Source organism: Stomoxys calcitrans, chromosome 1 (assembly GCF_963082655.1).
Source record: "Stomoxys calcitrans chromosome 1, idStoCalc2.1, whole genome shotgun sequence".
NCBI lineage: Eukaryota > Metazoa > Arthropoda > Insecta > Diptera > Muscidae > Stomoxys > Stomoxys calcitrans.
The window spans coordinates 248,337,791-248,358,864 of NC_081552.1; the positions used below are offsets into that span (position 1 = coordinate 248,337,791).

Below are 21,074 nucleotides of genomic sequence, written 5' to 3' on the forward strand. Positions count from 1 at the left end.
ATCGGATAATAAATATGGCTTTTATGGGCCTAAGACCCTAAATCGGCAGATCGGTCTATATGGCAGCTTTATCCAAATATAAACCGACCTGCTCCAAACAGATGAAGGATATCGAAGGGCCTAACACAACTCACTGTCCCAAATTTCAGCAAAATCAGGTAATAAATGTGGCTTTTATGGGCCTAAGACCCTAAATCGGCGGATCGGTCTATATGAGGGCTATATCAAGATATAGTCCGATATAGCCCATCTTCAAACTTAACCTGTTTGTGGACAAAAAAGGAATCTGTGCAAAGTTTCAGCTCAATATCTCTATTTTTAAAGAATGTAGCGTGATTTCAACAGACATATCGACAGACGGACGGACCTGGCTAGATCGTCTTAGATTTTTACGCTGATCAAGAATATATATACTTTATTGTATCGGAAATGGATATTTCGATGTGTTGCAAACGGAAGGAACAAAATGAATATACCCCATCCTTCGGTGGTGGGTATAAAAATTTACGGCGGTAGTTTTCCCCTCCTAATGCTGGCAACATTTGTGGGGTACTATGCCCTGTAAATCTTCTCTCCAAAGAGATGTCGCACTGCGGCACGCCGTTTGGACTCGGCTATAAAAAGTAGGTCCCTTATCATTGAGCTTAAACTGTTGTATCAAGCTATTGATCGATTCAAACCATATTGGGAACGTATGTTAAAGGTTATAGCAGAAGCCGTTGTACAAAATTTCTGCAAAATTGGATGAAAATTGCGCCTTCTAAAGTTTCATGAAGTCAAGATCCCAGATCGGCTTATATGGCAGCTATATCAGGTTATGTACCGATTTGCGCCATACTAAGCACAGTTGTTGGAAGTCATTACAAAACACCTCGTGCAAAATTTCAGCCAAATCAGATGAGCATGGCGCCTTATAGAGGCTCAAGAAGTCAAGACCCCAGATCGGTTTATATGACAGCTATATCAGCTTATAAACCGATTTGAACCATACTTAGCACAGTTGTTGGAAGTGATACCAAAATACCACGTGCGAAATGGCAGCCAAATCGGACACGAATTGCGCCCTCTAGAGGCTAAAGAAGTCAAGACCCCAGATCGGTTTATATGGCAGCTATATCAAAACAAACCGATATGGCTCATTTACAATACCAACCGACCTACACTTATAAGAAGTATTTGTGCAAAATTTCAAGCTGCTAGTTTTACTCCTTCGAAAGTTAGCGTGCTTTCGACAGACAGACGGACGACCGGACATGGTTAGATCGGCTTAAAATGACATGACGATCAAGAATATATTGGGTTGCCCAAAAAGTAATTGCGGCAATATATTCTTTATGGGGTCTTAGACGTTCTGTTACAAACAGAATGACGAAATTAGTATACCCCCATCCGATGGTGGAGGGTATAAAAATATGGCCATGTTGATGGGTATGGAAAGTTGTGCCAGGCTATATCTTAGACAATTTTTCCCTTCTTTAGACCCATCACTATGGGATGGGAGTATACTAATCAAGTCATTCCGTTTGTTACACCTCGAAATATTTATCAGAGACCCTAGGTTAGGTTAGCTTAAGGTGGCAGTCCTTTACGAACTCACTTAGACAATTTTAAGTCCATTGTGATACCACAGCAGCGACATATCAAGGCTTCTGGTGGGAATCGAACCCACGACCCCTGCACTGGTAATCCAATCACGCTACCAACACGGCACCCTAGCTGAGGCCCTAAAAACTAAATATATATTAAGCAAGTTAAATTCAAGGAAGGGCTATATCGGACTATATCTTGATACAGCCCCCATATAGACCGAACCGCCGATTTAGGGTCTTAGGCCCATAAAAGCCACATTTATTTTCAGATTTTGCTGAAATTTAGGACCGGGTGTTGTATTGAGCCCTTTGACATTCTTGTTCAATTTAGCTCAGATCGGTCCAGATTTGGATACAAGTGTCATATAGACTGATCGTCCGAGTTAGGGTCTTAGGCCCATAAAACCACATTTATTGTCCAATTTTGCTGAAAATTGGGACAGTGAGTTGTGTTAAGCCCTTAGACATCGGTCTTCAACTTGGCCCAAATTGGTCCTGATTTGGATATAGCTGCCATATAGACCGATCTCTCGTTTTAAGGTTTTGATCCCCTAAAAGGCGCATTTATTGTCCGATGTTGCCGAAATTTTTTGATAGTGAGTTACGTTAAGCTCCTCGACATACTTCTGCAATATGGCACAGATCGGTCCAGATTAGGATATAGCTGCCATATAGACCGAACTCTCGATTTAAGGTTTTGGGCCCATAGAAGGCGCATTTATCGTCCAATTTTGCCAAAATTTGGGACAGTGACTTAAATTAAGCCCTTCGACATACTTTTGCAATTTGGCCCTGATCGGTCCGATTTGGATATAGCTGCCATATAGACCGATCTCTCGATTTAAGGTTTTGGGTCCATAGAAGGCGCATTTATCGTCCAATTTTGCCAAAATTTGGGACAGTGACTTAAATTAAGCCCTTCGACATACTTTTGCAATTTGGCCCTGATCGGTCCAGATTTGGATATAGCTGCCATATAGACCGATCTCTCGATTTCAGGTTTTGGAGCCATAAAAGGCGTATTTATTGTCTGATGTCGCTGAAATTTGGAACAGTGAGTTGCGTTAGGCCACTTGACATTCTTCTTCAATTTAGCTCAGATCGATCTAGATTTGGATATAGCTGCCATATAGACCGATCTATCGATTTAAGGTTTTGGGCCCTTAAAAGGCACATTTATTGTCCGATTTTGCCAATATTTGAGACAGTGAGTTGCGTTAGGCCCTTTAACATTCTTCTTTAATTTGACTCAGATCGGTTCAGATTTGGATATAGCTGCCATATAGACCGATCTCTCGATTTAAGGCGTTGGGCCCATAAAAGGCGCATTTGCTGTCCGATTTCGCCGAAATTTGGGACAGTGGGTTACGTTTAGCCCCTCAACATATTTTTTTCAATTTGGCCTAGATCGGTTCAGATTTGGATATAGCTGCCTTATAGACCGATCTCTCTGTTTAAGGTTTTGGGCCCATAAAAGGCGGATTTACTGTCCGATGTCGCCGAAATTTGGGACAGTGAGTTACGTTAAGCCCTTCGACATTCTTCTGCAACTTGGCTCAAATCAGTCCAAATTAGGATATAGCTGCCATATAGACCGATCTCAAGATTTAAGGCTTTAGGCCCATAAAAGGCGCATTTTTTGTCCGATTTTGCTGAAATTTGGGACAGTGAGTTGTGTTAGCCCCTGAGACATCGTTCTTTAATTTGGCTCAGATCGGTTCGGATTTGGATATAGCTGCCATATAGACCGATCTACTGATTTGAGATTATTGGGCCATTTAAGGCGCATTTATTGTCCGATTTTGCCAAAATTTGGGACAATGAAATGTGTTAGGCCCCTTGATATCCTTCTTTAATTTGACCCAGATAGCTTCAGATTTGGATATAGCTGCCATATAGACCGATCTCTCGATTTAAGGTTTTGATCCCATAAAAGGCGCATTTATTATCCGCTGTTGCCGAAATTTGGGACAGTGAGTTGTGCTAGGCCCTTCGACATTTTTCTGCAACTTGGCACAAATTGGTCCAGTTTTGGATATAGCTGCCATATAGACCAATCTCTCGATTTAAGATCTTGCGCCCATAAAAGAGGCATATATTTTCCGATTTCGCCAAAATTTGGGACAGTGAGTTGTGTTAGGCCCTTCGACATCCTTCTTCAATTTGACCCATATCGGTCCAGATTTGTATATAGCTGCCATATAGACCGATCTATCGATTTAAGGCTTTGGGCCCATAAAAGGCGCATTTATTGTCAAATGTCGTCAAAATTTGGGGCACTGAGTTGTGTTGATCCCTTCGACATTCTTCTTCAATTTGGCCCAGATCGCTCCAGATTTGTATATAGCTGCCATATAGACCGATATCTCGATTTAAAGTCTTGGCCCCATAAAAGACGCATTTATAATCCGATTTCACTGAAATTTGACGCAGTGACTTATGTTAGGCTTTTCGATATCCCTGTCGTATATGCTACAGATCGGTATACAAAGTTCGGCTTGGCCCAACTTAACGCCTCTTTACTTGTTCATTACTCTTCAAAGCAATTTCTTTACACCTGAGGTATTTGAGAGTAATTTTAGCATTTCCGTCTATGTTTTTGTTTTCCAAGTGGTCAGGTCATGCTATGTAAAAATTATATCCACTTTGCGTCCTATAATACTCATGCCCATAATTGGGTAGCAGAATTTCCTTGCGGTAAGAATTTGGGCTATCTTAAGAAAATTTCCAATGAAGACATTACAGTTTAAACATTTCGTGCCTTTTTGTTTATAGCTGGGAACAGTTTTCACAGACCATACAAAAAATAAGAAGCTAAGCAACAGAAAGTAAAATTGTTCTGGCCCCCTCTCCCCTCTCTTGATCTGTCACTTTCTCGAAAATGTGCACACAGGCGACAAAGCAAGTGAATTCCCTACCATCAGCGGAGTGATGGGTTCATAACGGATGCACTTTTTCCAAGTGAAATCATGATTTCCAACAAATGCCAAAGAAAAGGATGCCGGCTATGGAAAAGTGAGATTCAAGGTAGCAATTTGGAATGGACCCCTAAGTGGAGTCAACTGCCACAGAGGCGGCTGCATCAGTGGCAGCGACAAAATATCCCATCATGGATGATGATGATGGCCACACCAAGTCATGGGGGGGGGGGGCTAGAAAATGATAACCTGCAGACACACAATGAGGACTAAGTACTACCGCCATCTATACATAGTACCACAAAGCATACCCATGGCTCTCTCTCTCTTTTGTTAGGTGTGTGAGGCAGGAGCAGAAGATGGCAAGGGCAGAGGTAACAACATGACCACCATGTTGTTTGGGAAATTTCACCATTTTATTGTGATGCAATGGTGATTGCTTTCCTTTGTTCTCCAAATCGTTGCAATGTCTGCGTCCTCCCCCACTGACTGTATGTTGGAGATGGCGTTGCAGGCGTTATGGCAGCGCCACCAATTCACAAAACAACAAAGAAGCTCCAACACCAGCAACAATAGCGACAGCGACTTACTATCATAACGCTTAAGATTATAATAACTCTATTAGGGAAACGGGCAACAGCTCGGTGCAACATGGCAACTATCCATAATAGTAGGAACAACATTAACATGAACCTCTTTATGTTCGTCTGTCGGCATTACTCTGCCTGCCACCACCAACAACCAACCAACAACAAGTGATGTTTAAATTTTCATAATTTTGCCGGTGTTATTTGGTTTTTTTTTTGTTTTTTCTGATGATGGTGTTGCCTTCAACATAGCTGCAATTTTACATCTTACAATTGTTGCTGCATGTGTTTCCCATACAGCAAACTCCAGACACTGGCATCACAGCCAGCCCATGTAAGAGGGTAACTGAGTATCTGCCATGACTTTAAGTACCACCACAGGAGAAACTATTACCGCCAAGGCGAGTCAGTACACTTACGGTGAACGCCGCACGCTGCACGCTGAACCCTGCATGCCGCATATAGCCGTAATGAACCCTGCCGACAATTGCAAGAAACACTGCAAAAAAAAAAAAACAAAAAACCTACTTTGGTGGCAATAAGTAGGAGTGCACACCATCAGTGAAAAGAATAACAAAAGGCCTAAATCAAAATACAGTGTAAAGGGGGCAACTGAAAAGGAATGACAAGTGAGAGAGTTTGCCTGGGAAATAAAATAGATAATGTCATTATTTTTCGAATTGGCCCACAATTAACCCATTAAGAACCTTTTTCTCATATCAATCAGTGCTGCTTGATTCACTCTAAGCTCCATGATGACAACCTTCCATTCATAGCCATGTCCGTATGACACTCACAATATAATGTCATGCCTTTTGGTTCATCCTTTTGCATTGCCCTATCATCAAAGAAAAAAATTCAGGAATATGAATCCCTTTCGTCATCTATGACAAACTTCAACAAACTCTTCACAAAAAACAACAGCCAAAGCAACGCCAAGTTTGACTGGTTTTTGGTTGGTCTAAGACACTTTGTATTTAGAATCATGTAAGATAACGCCCAAATCGATGGGCTAAAGGTTAGACGCAAGAAGCCTATTGCCGCTAACAATGGAGAATCATAAGACCCAAGTAGCCTTTTTTTTGTTAATTTTAATGAAAATTTGGAGCTTTTGTTGAAATTCCTTAAGGAAACGAAAAAATAATTGGCAGTCACTCAAAGTACACATGGAAGTGACAACATTGGAAAAACATGAAACGAATAGGCACAGTTGTTAGAAGTCATACTAAAACGACATGTGCAAAATTTAACCCAAAATTAGATAACAATGGCGCCCTCTAGAGGCTAGGGAAGTCTAATCGAGAGATCGGTTTGTATGGCAGCTATTTAAGAAAATAGACTGATTTAACCCATACTTGACACAGTTGCTGAAAGTCATACGAAAACGATATGAGCCAAATTGCATAAGAATTGCGCCCTCTAGAAGCTCATGATGTCAAGACCCAAGATCGGTTTATATGGCCCATTTGCAATCCCAACCGACCTAGAAATATTTGTGCAAAATTTCAAGCGCCTAGCTTTACTCCTTGGAAAGTTAGTGTGTTTTCGGCAGACGGACGGACGAACATGACTAGATCGACTTAAAATGTCATGACGATCAAGAATATGGGTATATTATGGGATATATACTTTGGGATCGAATTTGGTATACCCCCATCCTATGGGGGAGGGTATAAAAATTACTTTGTGAAATTTCCACAGATGGGGCATAATGATCCCGTGGAGAAAATAGGTTACTCAATTTTTCAATATCTAAAGGGGAAGCGGACCCTCCCCCTAACCCTACTTTTCAGAAACACCAGACCTCGGAGATAGGTGGTGCGATTTAAGCGAAATTTTGTGTGCTCTCCTATAGTAATCTAAAAACAAGTAATAACGAGTTAAGTTAGGCTGGGCTGAACTTTGGATAGCCATCACCTCGGGTAAATATGTAAACCACCTTTCGCCCAAATCCGGTGAAAAATGCATACCTTATGCATCATAGCAGCTACATCGAAATATGTTCCGATTTGGACCAAATACGCGCCTTTTAAGGGCCCAAAACCTTAAATCGAGAAATTGGTCTATATGGCAGCTATATTCAAATATAGACCGATCTAGGCCAAATTCAAGAAGGATGTCGAAGGTCCTAACACAACTCACTGTCCCAAATTTGAGCGAAATCGGACAATAAATGCGCCTTTTATGGGCCCAAAACCTTAAATCTTTAGATCGGTCTATATGGCAGCTATATTCAAATATAGACCGATCTAGGCCAAATTGAAGAAGGATGTCAAAGGTCCTAACACAACACACTGTCCCAAATTTCGGCGACGTCGGACATTAAATGCGCCTTTAATGAGTCCAAAACCTTAAATCGAGAGATCGGTCTATATGGCAGCTATATCCAAATCTGGACCGATCTAGCCAAATTGCAGAAATATGTCGAGGTGCTTTACTTAACTCATTGTTCCATATTTCGGCGACATCGGACAATAAATGCGCCTTTTATGGCCCCAAAACCTTAAATCGAGAGATCGGTCTATATGGCTGTTATATGAAAATCTTGATCGATCTTGGCCAAATTGAAGAAGGATATCGAGTGGCCTAACACAAGTCACTGTCCCAAATTTCAGCAAAATCGGATAATAAATGTGACTTTTATGGGCTTAAGACCCTAAATCGGCGCATCGGTCTATATGACAGTTATATCCAAATCTGGACCGATCTAGGCCAAATTGAAAAAGGATGTCGAAGGGCCTTACACAATCCACTGTCTCAAATTTCGGCGACATAAGACAATAAATACACCTTTTATGGGCCCAAAGCCTTAAATCGGTCTATATGACAGCTATATCCAAATCTGGACCGATCTGAGCCAAATTGCAGAAATATGTCGAGGGGCTTTACTTAACTCACTGTTCCATATCTCGGCGACATCGGACAATAAATGCACCTTTTATGCGACCAAAACCTTAAATCCGGAGATCGGTCTATATGACAGCTATATTCAAATCTGGACCGATCTAGGCCAAATTGAAGAAAGATGTCGAGTGACCTAACAAAACTCACTGTCTCAAATTTCAGCAAAATCGGATAATAAATGTGGCTTCTATGGGCCCAAGACACTAAATCGAGAGATCGGTCTATATGGCATCTATATTCAAATCTGGACAGATCTGAGCCAAATTGAAAAAAAAATGTCGTTGTCGGTTTGTTGGTTTGTTCCGTATAGACTCAAAAATGGTTGAACCGATTAACTTGAAATGTTCACAGATTATATAGGGTGGTCTGGAAGGAAACGCAGGCTATATAATTTTTTGATATCGGGAGGGGAGCGGACCCTCCCCCTTACCCCTAAAGTACTACCGAAAAATAAAAGTGGACCGATCAGGACAATATAGGATTCAAATGAAAGGTATTCACGAGTAGAGTACGAATTTCATAGTAAAAGTTGGGTCCAAGTACTTGGGGGGCCACCCCAGTCCCAAAACCCCTTAAAATAGTTTTATTTGACAATCATCACAATATGGGACTCAAATGAAAGGTATTCGGGAGTAGATTACGAATATGGTCAGGAAGTAGGAATAGGCTTTATAATTTATTGATAACGGAAGGGGGTGCGGACCCTCCCCTGTTACCCCAAAAACACCACCCAAATCAAAAGTGGACCGATAAGGACAATATGAGTATCAAATGAAAAGTATGCGGGAGTAGATACGAATCTGGCATACAAATTCATGTCGAAGTATAGGGGGTCACCCTACCCCCACAAGAACGCCCAAAACGGGCACATTAAACAATCACGGCTATATGGGACTCGGTTTGTTTGTTGCGTATAAACTGAAAAACGGCAGAACCGATTTTTCTCGAAATTTTCGCCTATTGTGTAGGTTGGTCTGGAAAGAAACATAGACTATATAATTTTTCGGTATCGAAGGGGGGACGGACCCTCCCCCTTAAGCCAAGAATACAACCCAAAATCAAAAGTGGACCGATCGGGACAATATAGGTATCAAATGAAAGGTATGGAAGAGTAGAATACGAATATGGTATTAAAATTTGAGTCTAAGTACCCATTGAATCTGGCATACAAAGTCAGATCGAAGTATAGGGGGTTACGCCACCCCTCAAAAATGCCATTAGACCCAATATGACCATATGTTACTTGGCTTAACTGATTTTCTTAAAATTTTCATAGATTGTGTACGTTTTTCGGAAAGGAAACAAAGGCTATATAAGGCGGAGGCGGACCCTCCCCTTAATTTTAATGAAAGGCATCTGGCATACAAAATCACATCGAATTATAAGGGGTCACGCCAACACTCATAAACGCCATAAGACCCAATATGACTATATGATACCTGGCTGAAGCGATTTTCTTAAAATTTTCATAGATTGTGTACGTTTGTCTGGAAGGAAACATAGGCTATATAATTTTAAGAAATCGGATAAGGGCGGTCCCTACCTCTTACCCCAAAAACGCCACCCAAAACCAAAAGTGGACTGATGGGCACAATAAGGGTATCAAATGAAAGGTATTGGAGACCAGAAAACGAATATGGTATTAAAATTTGGGTCCAAGTACCCTGCGGGCCCCAAATGCCGTCAAACCCAAAACTCCTCTAAACAGTCAAATTCGAAGTTCATGTCAATATGGGACTCAAATGAAAAGTATTAGCATGGCATAGTACCTCATAAATGTCGCCAGCATTAAGAGGGGATAAGCACCGCTTGAAATTTTTTCTGAAGTTCTCACTAGGATCCGAACGCGGGCGTTCAACATCATAGGTGGACATAGGCTACAGTAGCACGAATTCGATATCCACATTCAGGGCGAAGTGTTCCCACCCTTAGAAGATATTAGAGAGTTAAAGAAGGCGCAGCGGAGCGGGCCCGGTTCGGCTAGTAACATAGAAAATCCAATTTGCCTAAACTCGTTTGAAAGGTCAAAGTGTCGATCTACTTAGATGGGTGGCATGGTTGTTGAGATTTTTTACTCCCGGTGCTAAAATTGCATTGCAAGATGTTGAAATCTATTCGATCTAACGAACTTACGGACTAACGGGCAGAGAGATGGCTATACAAAAAGAAGGACGAAAACAGCAGTGACAAAAGAATGGTCACGCAGGTGGATAGACAAACTTACGGATCGAAACAGTTAGCTGGTAAAACTTTGTTGGTAATACAAAGAAACCTTCCAAAAGGCATGGTCAATTTTCCTTTATTCCATGTCCTTTATTTAAGCAATAGTTAGTTTAAGTAGTACTTAGTTTAAGTATTTAGTTTACTAGAGGCATAGAAAGGTTGTTACTTGTAAGGAAACTCCTGCCTTTCCCACCTAAGGGAGGCATGGTCAATTTTCCTTTATTCCGTGTCCTTTATTTAAGCAATAGTTAGTTAAAGTAGTACTTAGTTTAAGTATTTAGTTTACTAGAGGCATAGAAAGGTTGTTACTTGTAAGGAAACTCCTGCCTTTCCCACCTAAGGGAGGCATGGTCAATTTTCCTTTATTCCGTGTCCTTTATTTAAGCAATAGTTAGTTAAAGTAGTACTTAGTTTAAGTATTTAGTTTACTAGAGGCATAGAAAGGTTGTTACTTGTAAGGAAACTCCTGCCTTTCCCACCTAAGGGAGTTTGGGTTTTTCGCTCAGATTATTTGGAATTTTTTTGTTACTTACTGCCCAAAAGCCCCCTAAATCCATCGAAATTCACCCCCTCCCGTAATCCATAACCCGCTCAGTTTCCATGGATTTTAGTAAAAAGTTTCGATTTTGTTGCCATTGAAGTGGCGCATGGTTTCGATCACGATTTTTCATAAAAATTTACTTTTGTTTTACTCTCCCTTCATTTTAACGTAACGAAACGAAACGATGGAGCTCAAATTATGTATGAGTGACTTAAGAGGAATCATAGTTGGCTCACTCCTCCTTGGTGGTCATGAATAGGGGGGCTGTAGGTTTGATTTTTGATTCCGCGTCTTTGGCTGCTGTTACTACTACTTGTGGCGCAGGCGCTGTTGTTATTGCCAGTTTATGTTGTTGTTATTGTAATATTTAAAATTGTTTTGTTTAGGATTTCGTTTAAGATTTTTTCATGTTTTAAGCCTTTTTTTATGTATGAAGTTTCGTTCTGGCAGTGTTATGCCCACGTTATTGTTAATGTGGCACTTGAAGTGGTACAACTATAAGTGCTGCTCCTCACTCCGGGTCGTCATGGTCGTCGTTTTCATAGTTCTCTTGCCCCCCCATCCTAGGCTGGAGGGGGGCGCAGAGACAATTGCCAACATTTTCAGGCATTTTAAATAAAACGTTTCAATCCATTTTCTTTACTTTGCCTTAGCTTGGATGCCTTGCTTTGCAGACTCCGTAGTGACTTTTTCTCTAGCATGGCTGGAGACCATTTGGGTGGTCGCTGTGTGCAGTGTGCACACAGAGAGAATGAGAGAGTGGAAACGAAAAGTGGAAATGTACCGTGGGACGCTGTTGCAGTTGAGCCCAAGGACAGACCTATCCATAACATTTAGGAAACATTTACCACTCACTTTAAATTTATTACAATTATCATAATCAAATAGTTTTCCATAACGTAGGTGGGTGGGTGGATGGTGGATGTCAGTCAGACAGGTAGTTGCTTAGTCTGTCTTTTTTGGTTTTATATGTTAACTGCCAATGATTTGATTTGGTGCTTAGTTGCTCTACATAGAGAGCTTGTATTAGCTGTTAGTTGTCGGCAGTAGTTGAAAATATACCCATTAGCCATTAAGGCAAAGCAAAATGAAATAAAATTGCGAATGGTCTTTTGGTGACATATAATTTTGAAATTATTAGCCAATAAAGCAGAAAGAGGGAAAAGTCATGGGTGCTGAAATGCCTTGCAAAGCCAAGGGTTAGTTATAAGTGGAACAAGAAAAAGATTGCTAAAATCGGCCGGGCTGAATCTTAAGAACCCACCACCACTGCTAGTATTCGAACAAAAATAGTCGAGGGACCAGTTTACATGGGAGCTATATCAGGTTCATGATCGTTTTGGACCACACTTAACACAATTGTTGGAAGTCGTAGCAGAGCACTACTTGCGAAATTTCAGCCAAATCGGACAAAGATTGCGGCTTCAAGGGCTCAAGAAGTCAAATGGGGAGATCGGGTTATATAGGAGCTATGTCAGGTTCTTGACTGAATTGGACCATACTTGACATGGTTGTTGGAAGTCATAGCAGAGCACTACCTGCGAAATTTCAGCCAAATCGGACAAAAATTGTGGCTTCCAGGGGCTCAAGAAGTCAAATCAGGAGATCGATTTATATGGCAGCTATATCAGGTTCTTGACCGATTTGGACCGCACTTCGTATAATAGTTGGAAGTCATAACAGAACACTATGTGCAAAATTTCAACCAAATCGGACAAAATTGCGGCTTCCAAGGGCTCAAGAAGTCAAATGGGGAGAACGGGTTATATGGGAGCTATATCAGGTTCTTGACCGATTTGGACCGCACTTCGTATAATAGTTGGAAGTCATAACAGAACACTACATTCAAAATTTCAGTCAAATCGGACAAAGATTGCGGTTTCCAGGGGCTCAAGAAGTCAAATCGGGAGATCGGGTTATATGGGAGCTATATCAGGCTATAGACCGATTTAAACCGTACTTGACACAATTGTTGGAAGTCATAACAGAACACTGTTTGCGAAATTTCAGCCCAATCGGATAAAAATTGCGGCTTCCAGGGGCTCAAGAAGTCAAATGGGGAGATCGGTTTATATGGCAGCTATATCAGATTCTTGACTGAATTGGACCGTACTTGGCACAATTGTTGGAAGTGATATCAGAACACTATGTGGCAAATTTCAGCAAAATTGGACAAAAATTGAGGCTTCCAGGGGCTCAAGAAGTCAAATCGGGATATCGGGTTATATGGGAGCCATATCAGGTTCTTGACTGAATTGGACCGTACTTAGCACAGTTGTTGGAAGTCATAGCAGAGCACTACTTCCGAAATTTCAGCCAAATCGGACAAAGATTGCGGTTTTCAGGGGCTCAAGAAGTCAAATCGGGAGATCGGGTTATATGGGAGCTATATCAGGTTCTTGACTGAATTGTACCATACTTGACATGGTTGTTGGAAGTCATAACAGAACACTATGTGCCAAATTTCAGCCAAATCGGACAATGATTGCGGCTTCCAGGTGCTCACGAAGTCAAATCGGGAGATCGGTTTATATGGGAGCTATATCAGGTTCTTGACTGATTTGGACCGTACTTGACATGGTTGTTGGAAATCATAACAGAACACTACATTCAAAATTTCAGTCAAATCGGACAAAGATTGCCTCTTCCAGGGGCTCAAGAAGTCAAGTGGTCAGATCGAGTTATATGGGAGCTATATCAGGTTCTTGACCGATTTGCATCACACTTAACACAATTGTTGGAAGTCATATCAGAACACTATGTGCAAAATTTCAGCCAATTCGGACAAATATTGCGGCTTCCAGGGGCTCAAGAAGTCAAATCGGGATATCGGGTTATATGGGAGCTATATCAGATTCTAGACCGATTTGGACCTCACTTCGCATAATGTTTGGAAGTCATAACAGAACATGACATGCAAAATTTCAGTCCAATCGAACAAAGATTGCGGCTTCCAGGGACTCAAGAAGTCAAATGGGGAGATCGGTTTATATGGGAACTATATCAGAATTTAGACCGATTCGGACTGTACTTAACAAGGTTGTTGGAAGTCATAACAGAACACTGTGTGCAAAATTTCAGCCAAATCGGACAAATATTGCGGCTTGTAAGGACTCAAGAAGTCCAATCCGGAGATCGGTTTACATGGCAGCCATATCAGATTCTTGACCGATTTGGACCGCACTTCGCAAAATGATTGGAAGTCATAACAGAACATGTTATGACTTAGATCGGTAGATCGGCGTATATGGGAGCTACATCTAAATCTGAACCGATATGGGCCATTTGCAATCCCCAATGACCTACGTCAATTCTAAGTTTCTGTGCAAAATTTCAAGTGGCTAGGTTGACGCGTTCGACCGCTATCGTGATTTCGACAGACATGGCTAGATCGACTCAGACATGGCTATATCGACTCAGATCATCGAGACGATCAAAAATATATATACCTTACCAGCCGAACCGGGCACGCTCCGCTGCGCCTTCTTTAACTCTCTAATATCTTTTTAGGGTGGGGACACTTCGCCCTGAATGCGCATATCGAATTCGTGCCACTGTAGCCTATATCCGCCTATAACGCTGAACGCTCCTCCTGGCGTTCAAATCCTGGCGGTAACATCGGACAAAATTTAAAACCCTGGTGATCCCCTCTTAATGCTGGCGACATTTGCCATGCATGGTCATGTAAAAAATTCTCCCCAAAGAGGTGTCGCACTGCGGTACACCATCCGGACTCGGCTATAGTCCCTTATCATTGAGTTTAAACTTGAATCGGAAAGCTTTCATTGATGTGTGAGAAGTGTGTCCATTCTCGGTTCCTGGGTAAATTTTTACTCCACTCCCAAATACCATTCGTTTGAGTCCTACATTATCGTATTGGTAAATATTTCCGGTTTGCAGAGACACTTGGCTCCTAATGTTTATATACGCTTCGTGCTCTACTTTCGGCTAATATGCCCATTTGGGGTTTTTGGGGGGTGCGGCGACCTTCCATTTCTTGGACCTATATTTTTATGCCATATTTGTAATTGACTGTCGAATACTTTTCATTTGAGATCCATAATGACATGGACGTCGACAATATCAGTTTAGAGGAGTTTTTGGGTTGGGCAGACCCGCTGGGTACTTGAAGCCAAATTTTAATACGATATTCGTTTGCTAGTCTCAAATACCTTTTATTTGATACCCATATTGTGACTAACGGTTCACTTTTGGTTTTGGATGGCTTAGTTGGGGTAAGGGGGAGGGTCCGCCCCCATCCGATATCTTAAAATTATATAGCCTATGTTTCCTTCCAGACAAACTTACACAATCTGTGACAATTTAAAGAAAATCGGTTTAGCCGTTTTTGATTCTATGGAACAAACAAAAAAACCGAGTCCCATATAGTCATAATGGGTCATATGCCCGTTCAAAGCGTTTTTGGGGGTAGGGTGACCCCCCTCTACTTCGGTCTGATTTTGTATGCCAGATTTGTAATCTACTCCCGAATACCTTTTAGTTGAGGCCCATATTGACATGAACGTCCAATATGTCTGTTTGGGGGGAATTATGGGGTTGGGCGGCCCGATGGGTACTTAGACCTAAATTTCAATACCATATTCGTATTCTACTTTCCAATATCTATCATTTGATACCCATATTGTCCCGATCGGTAGACTTTTGATTTTGGGCGGAGTTTTTGGGCTAACGGGGGAGGGTCCGATCCCCCCTTCGATACCGAAAAATTGTTGAGCCTATGTTTCTTTCCAGATCAACCTACACAATAGGCGAAAATTTCGAGAAAATCCGTTCTGCCGTTTTTCAGTTTATACGCAACAAACAAACCGAGTCCCATATATCCGTGATTGTCTAATGTGCCCGTTTTGGTCGTTTTTGTGGAGGTGGGGTGACCCCCTATACTTCGACATGAATTTGTATGCCAGATTCATAATCTACTCCCGCATACTTTTAATTTGATACTCATATTGTCCCGATCGGTCCACTTTCGATTTTGGGCGGAGTTTTTGGAGTAACGGGGGAGGGTCCGCCCCCTTTCGAAATCAACAAATTATAAAGCCTATTTCTCATTGCTGACCATATTCGCAATATACTCCCGAAGACCTTTCATTTGAGTACCATATCGTCATGATTGTCAAATAAAACTATTTTAAGGGGTTTTGGGGCTGGGGTGGCCCCCCTAGTACTTGGACCCAACTTTTACTATGAAATTCGTACTCTACACGTGAATACCTTTCATTTGAATCCCTCATTGTCTCGATCGGTCCACTTTTATTTTTAGGTAGTATTTTGGGGTAAGGGGAGGGTCCGCTCCCCTTCCGATATCAAAAAATTATATAGCCTATGTTTCCCTCCAGACCACCCTACATAATTTGTGAAAATTGTAAGTTAATCGGTTCAGCCGTTTTTGAGTCTATAAGGAACAAACAAATAAACAGGAAACTAAATTTTTTTCAATTTGGCTCAGATCAGTCCAGGTTTGAATATAGCTGCCATATAGACCGATCTCTCGATTTAGGGTCTTAGGCCCATAAAAGCCACATTTTTTATCCGATTTTGCTGAAATTTGGGACATTGGGTTGTGTTAGGTCACTTGACATCCTTCTTCAATTTGGCCTAGATCGGTCTAGATTTGAGTATAGCTACCATATAGACCGATCTCCCGATTTAAGGTTTTGGGCCCGTAAAAGGCGCATTTATTGTCCGATTTTGCTGAAATTTGGGACAGTGGCTTGTGTTAGGCCACTCGACATCTTTAATCAATTTGGCCTAGATCTACTGCCGAATACCTTTCATTTGAGTCCCATATTGTCATGATCGTCCAAAAAAACCTATTTTAGGGAGTTTTGGACCCAATTTTTTAACCTCCCTACTAAGTGGTGTTGCGGCACACCATTCGGACTCGGCATAAAAAGGAGCCCCCTTATCATTGAGCTTAGACTTTAATTGGACTGCACTCATTGATATGAGAGAAGTATGCCCTGTTCCTAAGTGGAACGTTCATGGGAAATTTAGTTTAGTACCAGCTGAAGGACGACACCCTTTCCTGTGGTGATGGTTGCGCTTGTATGCACACTCTTAAAAACTTTTTATTTCCCTTCTACTTATTGCTTAATAACCTTTAATTTTCTCCCTCTCTCTCTCTCTTTCTTTGCAGATTTTCCATAATCATTCAACAGGAAGTTAAGCCACCAGCTCTATTGCCTTAAAACCCAAAACCTTGTAATCTTTGTAAACCAAAACACGCAACAACAAACCTAGAACCTGAAAACATGTTTCCCCGCCTACCCGGTCAGCAGGACGATGACATTTTTGCGGGTGCCACCACAACGGTGCGTTCGGCATTCCCCAACTCCCGCCTAGACTCGCTCAACAATCACCAATATCAAACGCATGATCAAGCACCGCTACCACCTCATCACCAGCATCACCACCAGTCACATAATTATGGCTCTGCCTCAGCGCCCCTCTCGCCGGCATCAGTGCCAGCGTTAGGCGTAACCCCACAGCCCGGAACCTTCAGCCACGGAGGCAATCAATTGTTGTCACCCTATGATCCGGCGATAGCAACTGATTTTATGGCCACAGCAGCAACGACGCTCCATGATGCAGCCGATGCAGCCTTAGATGCCATGGCCACTGCCAGCAGCAGCAGTTCAAGTCTACTACCTGCCAACGAGGACGATGACTGGTGGTCGAATGCCATCGAGGAGGATACCTTCGATTCGCCGCTGGCCTTCGATGCCAGCGAGAATGGCCTGTGGAATGGACGCTTCGTGCCGCCACCTCCGCGGCCGCCCTTTCTCGATGAGAGTGTGGCCGCCGATGGTCTGACAACCTGTGATCTATGCACATGGGCATGGCAGCGTAATGCCTATTCATTGGATGGATCGATAGGTAAGTGGGCGTTAGCCAACACCCAATTTCTTGTTTGATTTTCGATCTTTGGTTTTCCATCCTCCAGTCAAGGCTTCCTTGATATTCATTATCCAGACAAGTTTGCTCCTTTGAGACTATGGCCATTGACTATTTTTCGTGATAAATGAGCAGATTGTTGGCGATGGCAAACCAGCCAGCCAGCCTGCCCGCCTGCCTGCCCGCCTGCCTGCCCGCCTGCCTGCCCGCCTGCCTGCCCGCCTGCCTGCCCGCCTGCCTGCCCGCCTGCCTGCCCGCCTGCCTGCCCGCCTGCCTGCCCGCCTGCCTGCCCGCCTGCCTGCGCAGTTTCACTTTTCAATTTGCCTTGTATGCTGCGTCGACGCAAAGATTTTTTATATCTCCTATTAGCCGCAGAGGACAGTAGGGGCCACGCTGCAGACACTCTGGCCAGGATAAAACAAATCTCAAAACTCCAACTCGCATTGTTGGTTGGCAGCTCCAAAATGAATTCTCGCCACAAACGATGGCAACTAGAGAAAAAAGTGCCCATAGGCGGCTTTTTGTTTTATCGTTTCATACAATCGATCGAAAAATAATTTATCGCTACAATCACTGATGGCGATTTATCATATTTTTTGTTCCATGCCCTCTGTTGATGTTGTCTTTGCTGTTGTTGTTGTTGTGGTTTGGCTGGTTTCATTGGCCAAGCTTTGAGCCTTCGTGGGTTTCCTTCTTATGTGGACGTCTAATCATGAGCAGTGGTTTAAGAAGTAAAAAAAATGTCAAATTTAGGGAAAATTTTAAATTCAAGGACAACATTTCACGAAACTATAGTAAAAGTAAAAAACTAAACAACTAAGGAATCAGAAAAAAAAACGTAAAGTTCGGCCCGGCAGCTGTATCCAAATCTGAACCAATCTAGGGCAAATTGAAGAAGCATGTTGATGGATAAAAAATGCGCCTTTTATGGCCCCAAAACCTTAAATCGGGAGATCGGTCTATATGGCAGCTATATCGAAATCTATACCGATCTGAGCGAAATTGAAAAATAATGTCGAGTGGCCTAACAAAACTCACTGTCCCAAATTTCAGCAAAATCGGATAATAAATGTGGCTTTTATGAGCCTAAGACCCTAATTCGGCCGATTGGTCTATATGGCAGCTATATCCAAATCTGGACCAATCTGTGCCATATTGCAGAAGTATGACGAGGGGCTTAACTTGACTCACTGTCCCAAATTTCGGCGTTATCGCACAATGAATGAGCCTTTTATGGGTCCAAAGCCTTAAATCGAGAGATCGGTCTATATGGCAGCTATATTCAAATCTGGACCGATCTGAGCCAAATGGAAGAAGGACGTCGAAGGGCCAAACACAACTCACTGTCCCAAATTTCAGCACAATCGGATCAAAAATGTGACTTTAATGAGCCTAAGACACTAAATCGGCGGATCGGTCTATATGACATCTATATCCAAGTCTGGACCGATCTGAGGCAAATTGAAGAAGAATGTCGAAGAGCCTAACACAACTTAATGTCCCAAATTTCAGCACAATCGGATAAAAAATGTGGCTTTCATAAGCCTAAGACCCTAAATCGGCGGATCGGTCTATATGTGGGCTATATCCAAATCCGAACCGATCTGAGCCAAATTGAAGAAGGATGTCGAAGGACCTAACGCAACTCACTGTCCTAATTTTCGGCGAAATCGGACTATAAATGCGCCTTTTATGGGCTCAAAACCTTAAATCGAGAGATAGGTCTATATGGCAACTATATCCAAATCTGGACCGATCTGTGTCATATTACAGAAATATGTCGAGGGGCTTAACTTAACTCATTGTCCCCTATTTCGGCGACATCGGACAATAAATGCGCTTTTTATGGGCTCAAAACCTTAAATCAAGAGATCGGTCTATATGGCAGCTATATCCAAATCTGGACCGATCTAGGCCAAATTGCAAATGTATGTCGAAGAGCCTAACACAACTCACTGTACCAAATTTCGACAACATCGGACAATAAATGCGCCTATTATGGCCCTAAGACCCTAAATCGAGACATCGGTCTATATGGCAGCTATATTCAAATCTGTACCGATTTTGGGCCAAGTTGCAGAAAATTGTCGAGGAGCCTAACACAACTCACTGTCCCAAAATTCGGCGAAATCGAAAAATAAATTTTGCTTTTATGGGCTTAAGACCCTTAATTGGCGGATCGGTCTATTTTGGGTCTATTTCAAGATATAGTTCGATATAGCCCATCTTCCAATCCATCCGTCTGTGCTCCGTCCGTCCGTCCGTCTGTCTATCGAAAGCACGCTAGCTTTCGAAGGAGTAAAGCTAGCCGCTTGCAATTTTGTACAAATACTTTTTGTTAGTGTAGGTCAGTTGGGATTGTAAATGGGCCAAAGAGGTCCATGTTTTGATATAGCTGCCATATAAACCGATCTTGGGTCTTGACTTCGTGAGCCTCTAGAGGGCGCAATTCTCATCCGATTTGACTGAAATTTTGCACGTCGTGTTTTGTTATGGCTTCCAACAACTGTGCTTAGTATAGTGTAAATCGGTCTATAACCTGCCATATAAACCGATCTTGGGTCTTGACTTCTTGAGACACTAGAGGACGCAATTATTATCCGATTTGGCTGAAATTTTGCATGAGGTATTTTGTTATGACGTTCAACAACTGTGCTAAGAATAGTTCAAATCGGTCCATAACCTGATGTAGCTCCCATATAAACCGATCTGGGTTTTTGACTTCTTGAGGCACTAGAGGGCGCTATTATAATCCGATTTAGCTGAAATCTTGCATGACGTGTTTTGTTATGACTTTCAACAACTGTGCTAAGAATAGTTCAAATCGGTCCATAACCTGATATAGCTCCCATATAAACCGATCTGGGGTCTTGACTTCTTCAGACACTAGAGGACGCAATTATTATCCGATTTGGCTGAAATTTTGCACGAGGAATTTTGTTATGATGTCCAACAATTGTGCTAAGAATGGTTCGAATCGGTCCATAACCCTATATAGCTGCCATATAAACCGATCTGGGTTCTTGACTTCTTGAGGCACTAGAGGGAGCAATTCCTATCTGATTTAGCCGAAATTTTGCATGAAGTGTTTTGTTATAACTTTCAACAACTGTGCTAAGAATAGTTCAAATCGGTCCATAACCTGATATAGCTGCCATATAAACCGATCTGGGTTTTTGACTTCTTGAGGCACTAGAGGGCGCTATTATAATCCGATTTAGCTGAAATTTTGCAGGAGGTATTTTGTTATGATGTCCAACAATTGTGCTAAGAATGGTTCGAATCGGTCCATAACCCTATATACCTGTCATATAAACCGATCTGGGTTCTTGACTTCTTGAGACTCTACAGGGAGCATTTCCTATCCGATTTGGCTGAAATCTTGCATGACGTGTTT

The 21,074-nt window shown here is 42.1% G+C and overlaps 1 protein-coding gene across 1 annotated transcript in view; it reads left to right on the forward strand.

Annotated features, from left to right (window-relative positions):
* The window catches only part of LOC106093862 (uncharacterized), a 393,898-nt gene extending 376,125 nt beyond the window's left edge, over nucleotides 1-17,773 (forward strand). The window contains exons 4-5 of the mRNA XM_059369158.1: nucleotides 16,920-17,659; nucleotides 17,727-17,773. Of these exons, the coding sequence (XP_059225141.1) occupies nucleotides 17,035-17,659; nucleotides 17,727-17,773 (672 nt within the window). The 5' untranslated portion in view covers nucleotides 16,920-17,034. The remainder of the gene's footprint in view (nucleotides 1-16,919; nucleotides 17,660-17,726) is intronic.
* Nucleotides 17,774-21,074: the final 3,301 nt, after the last annotated feature.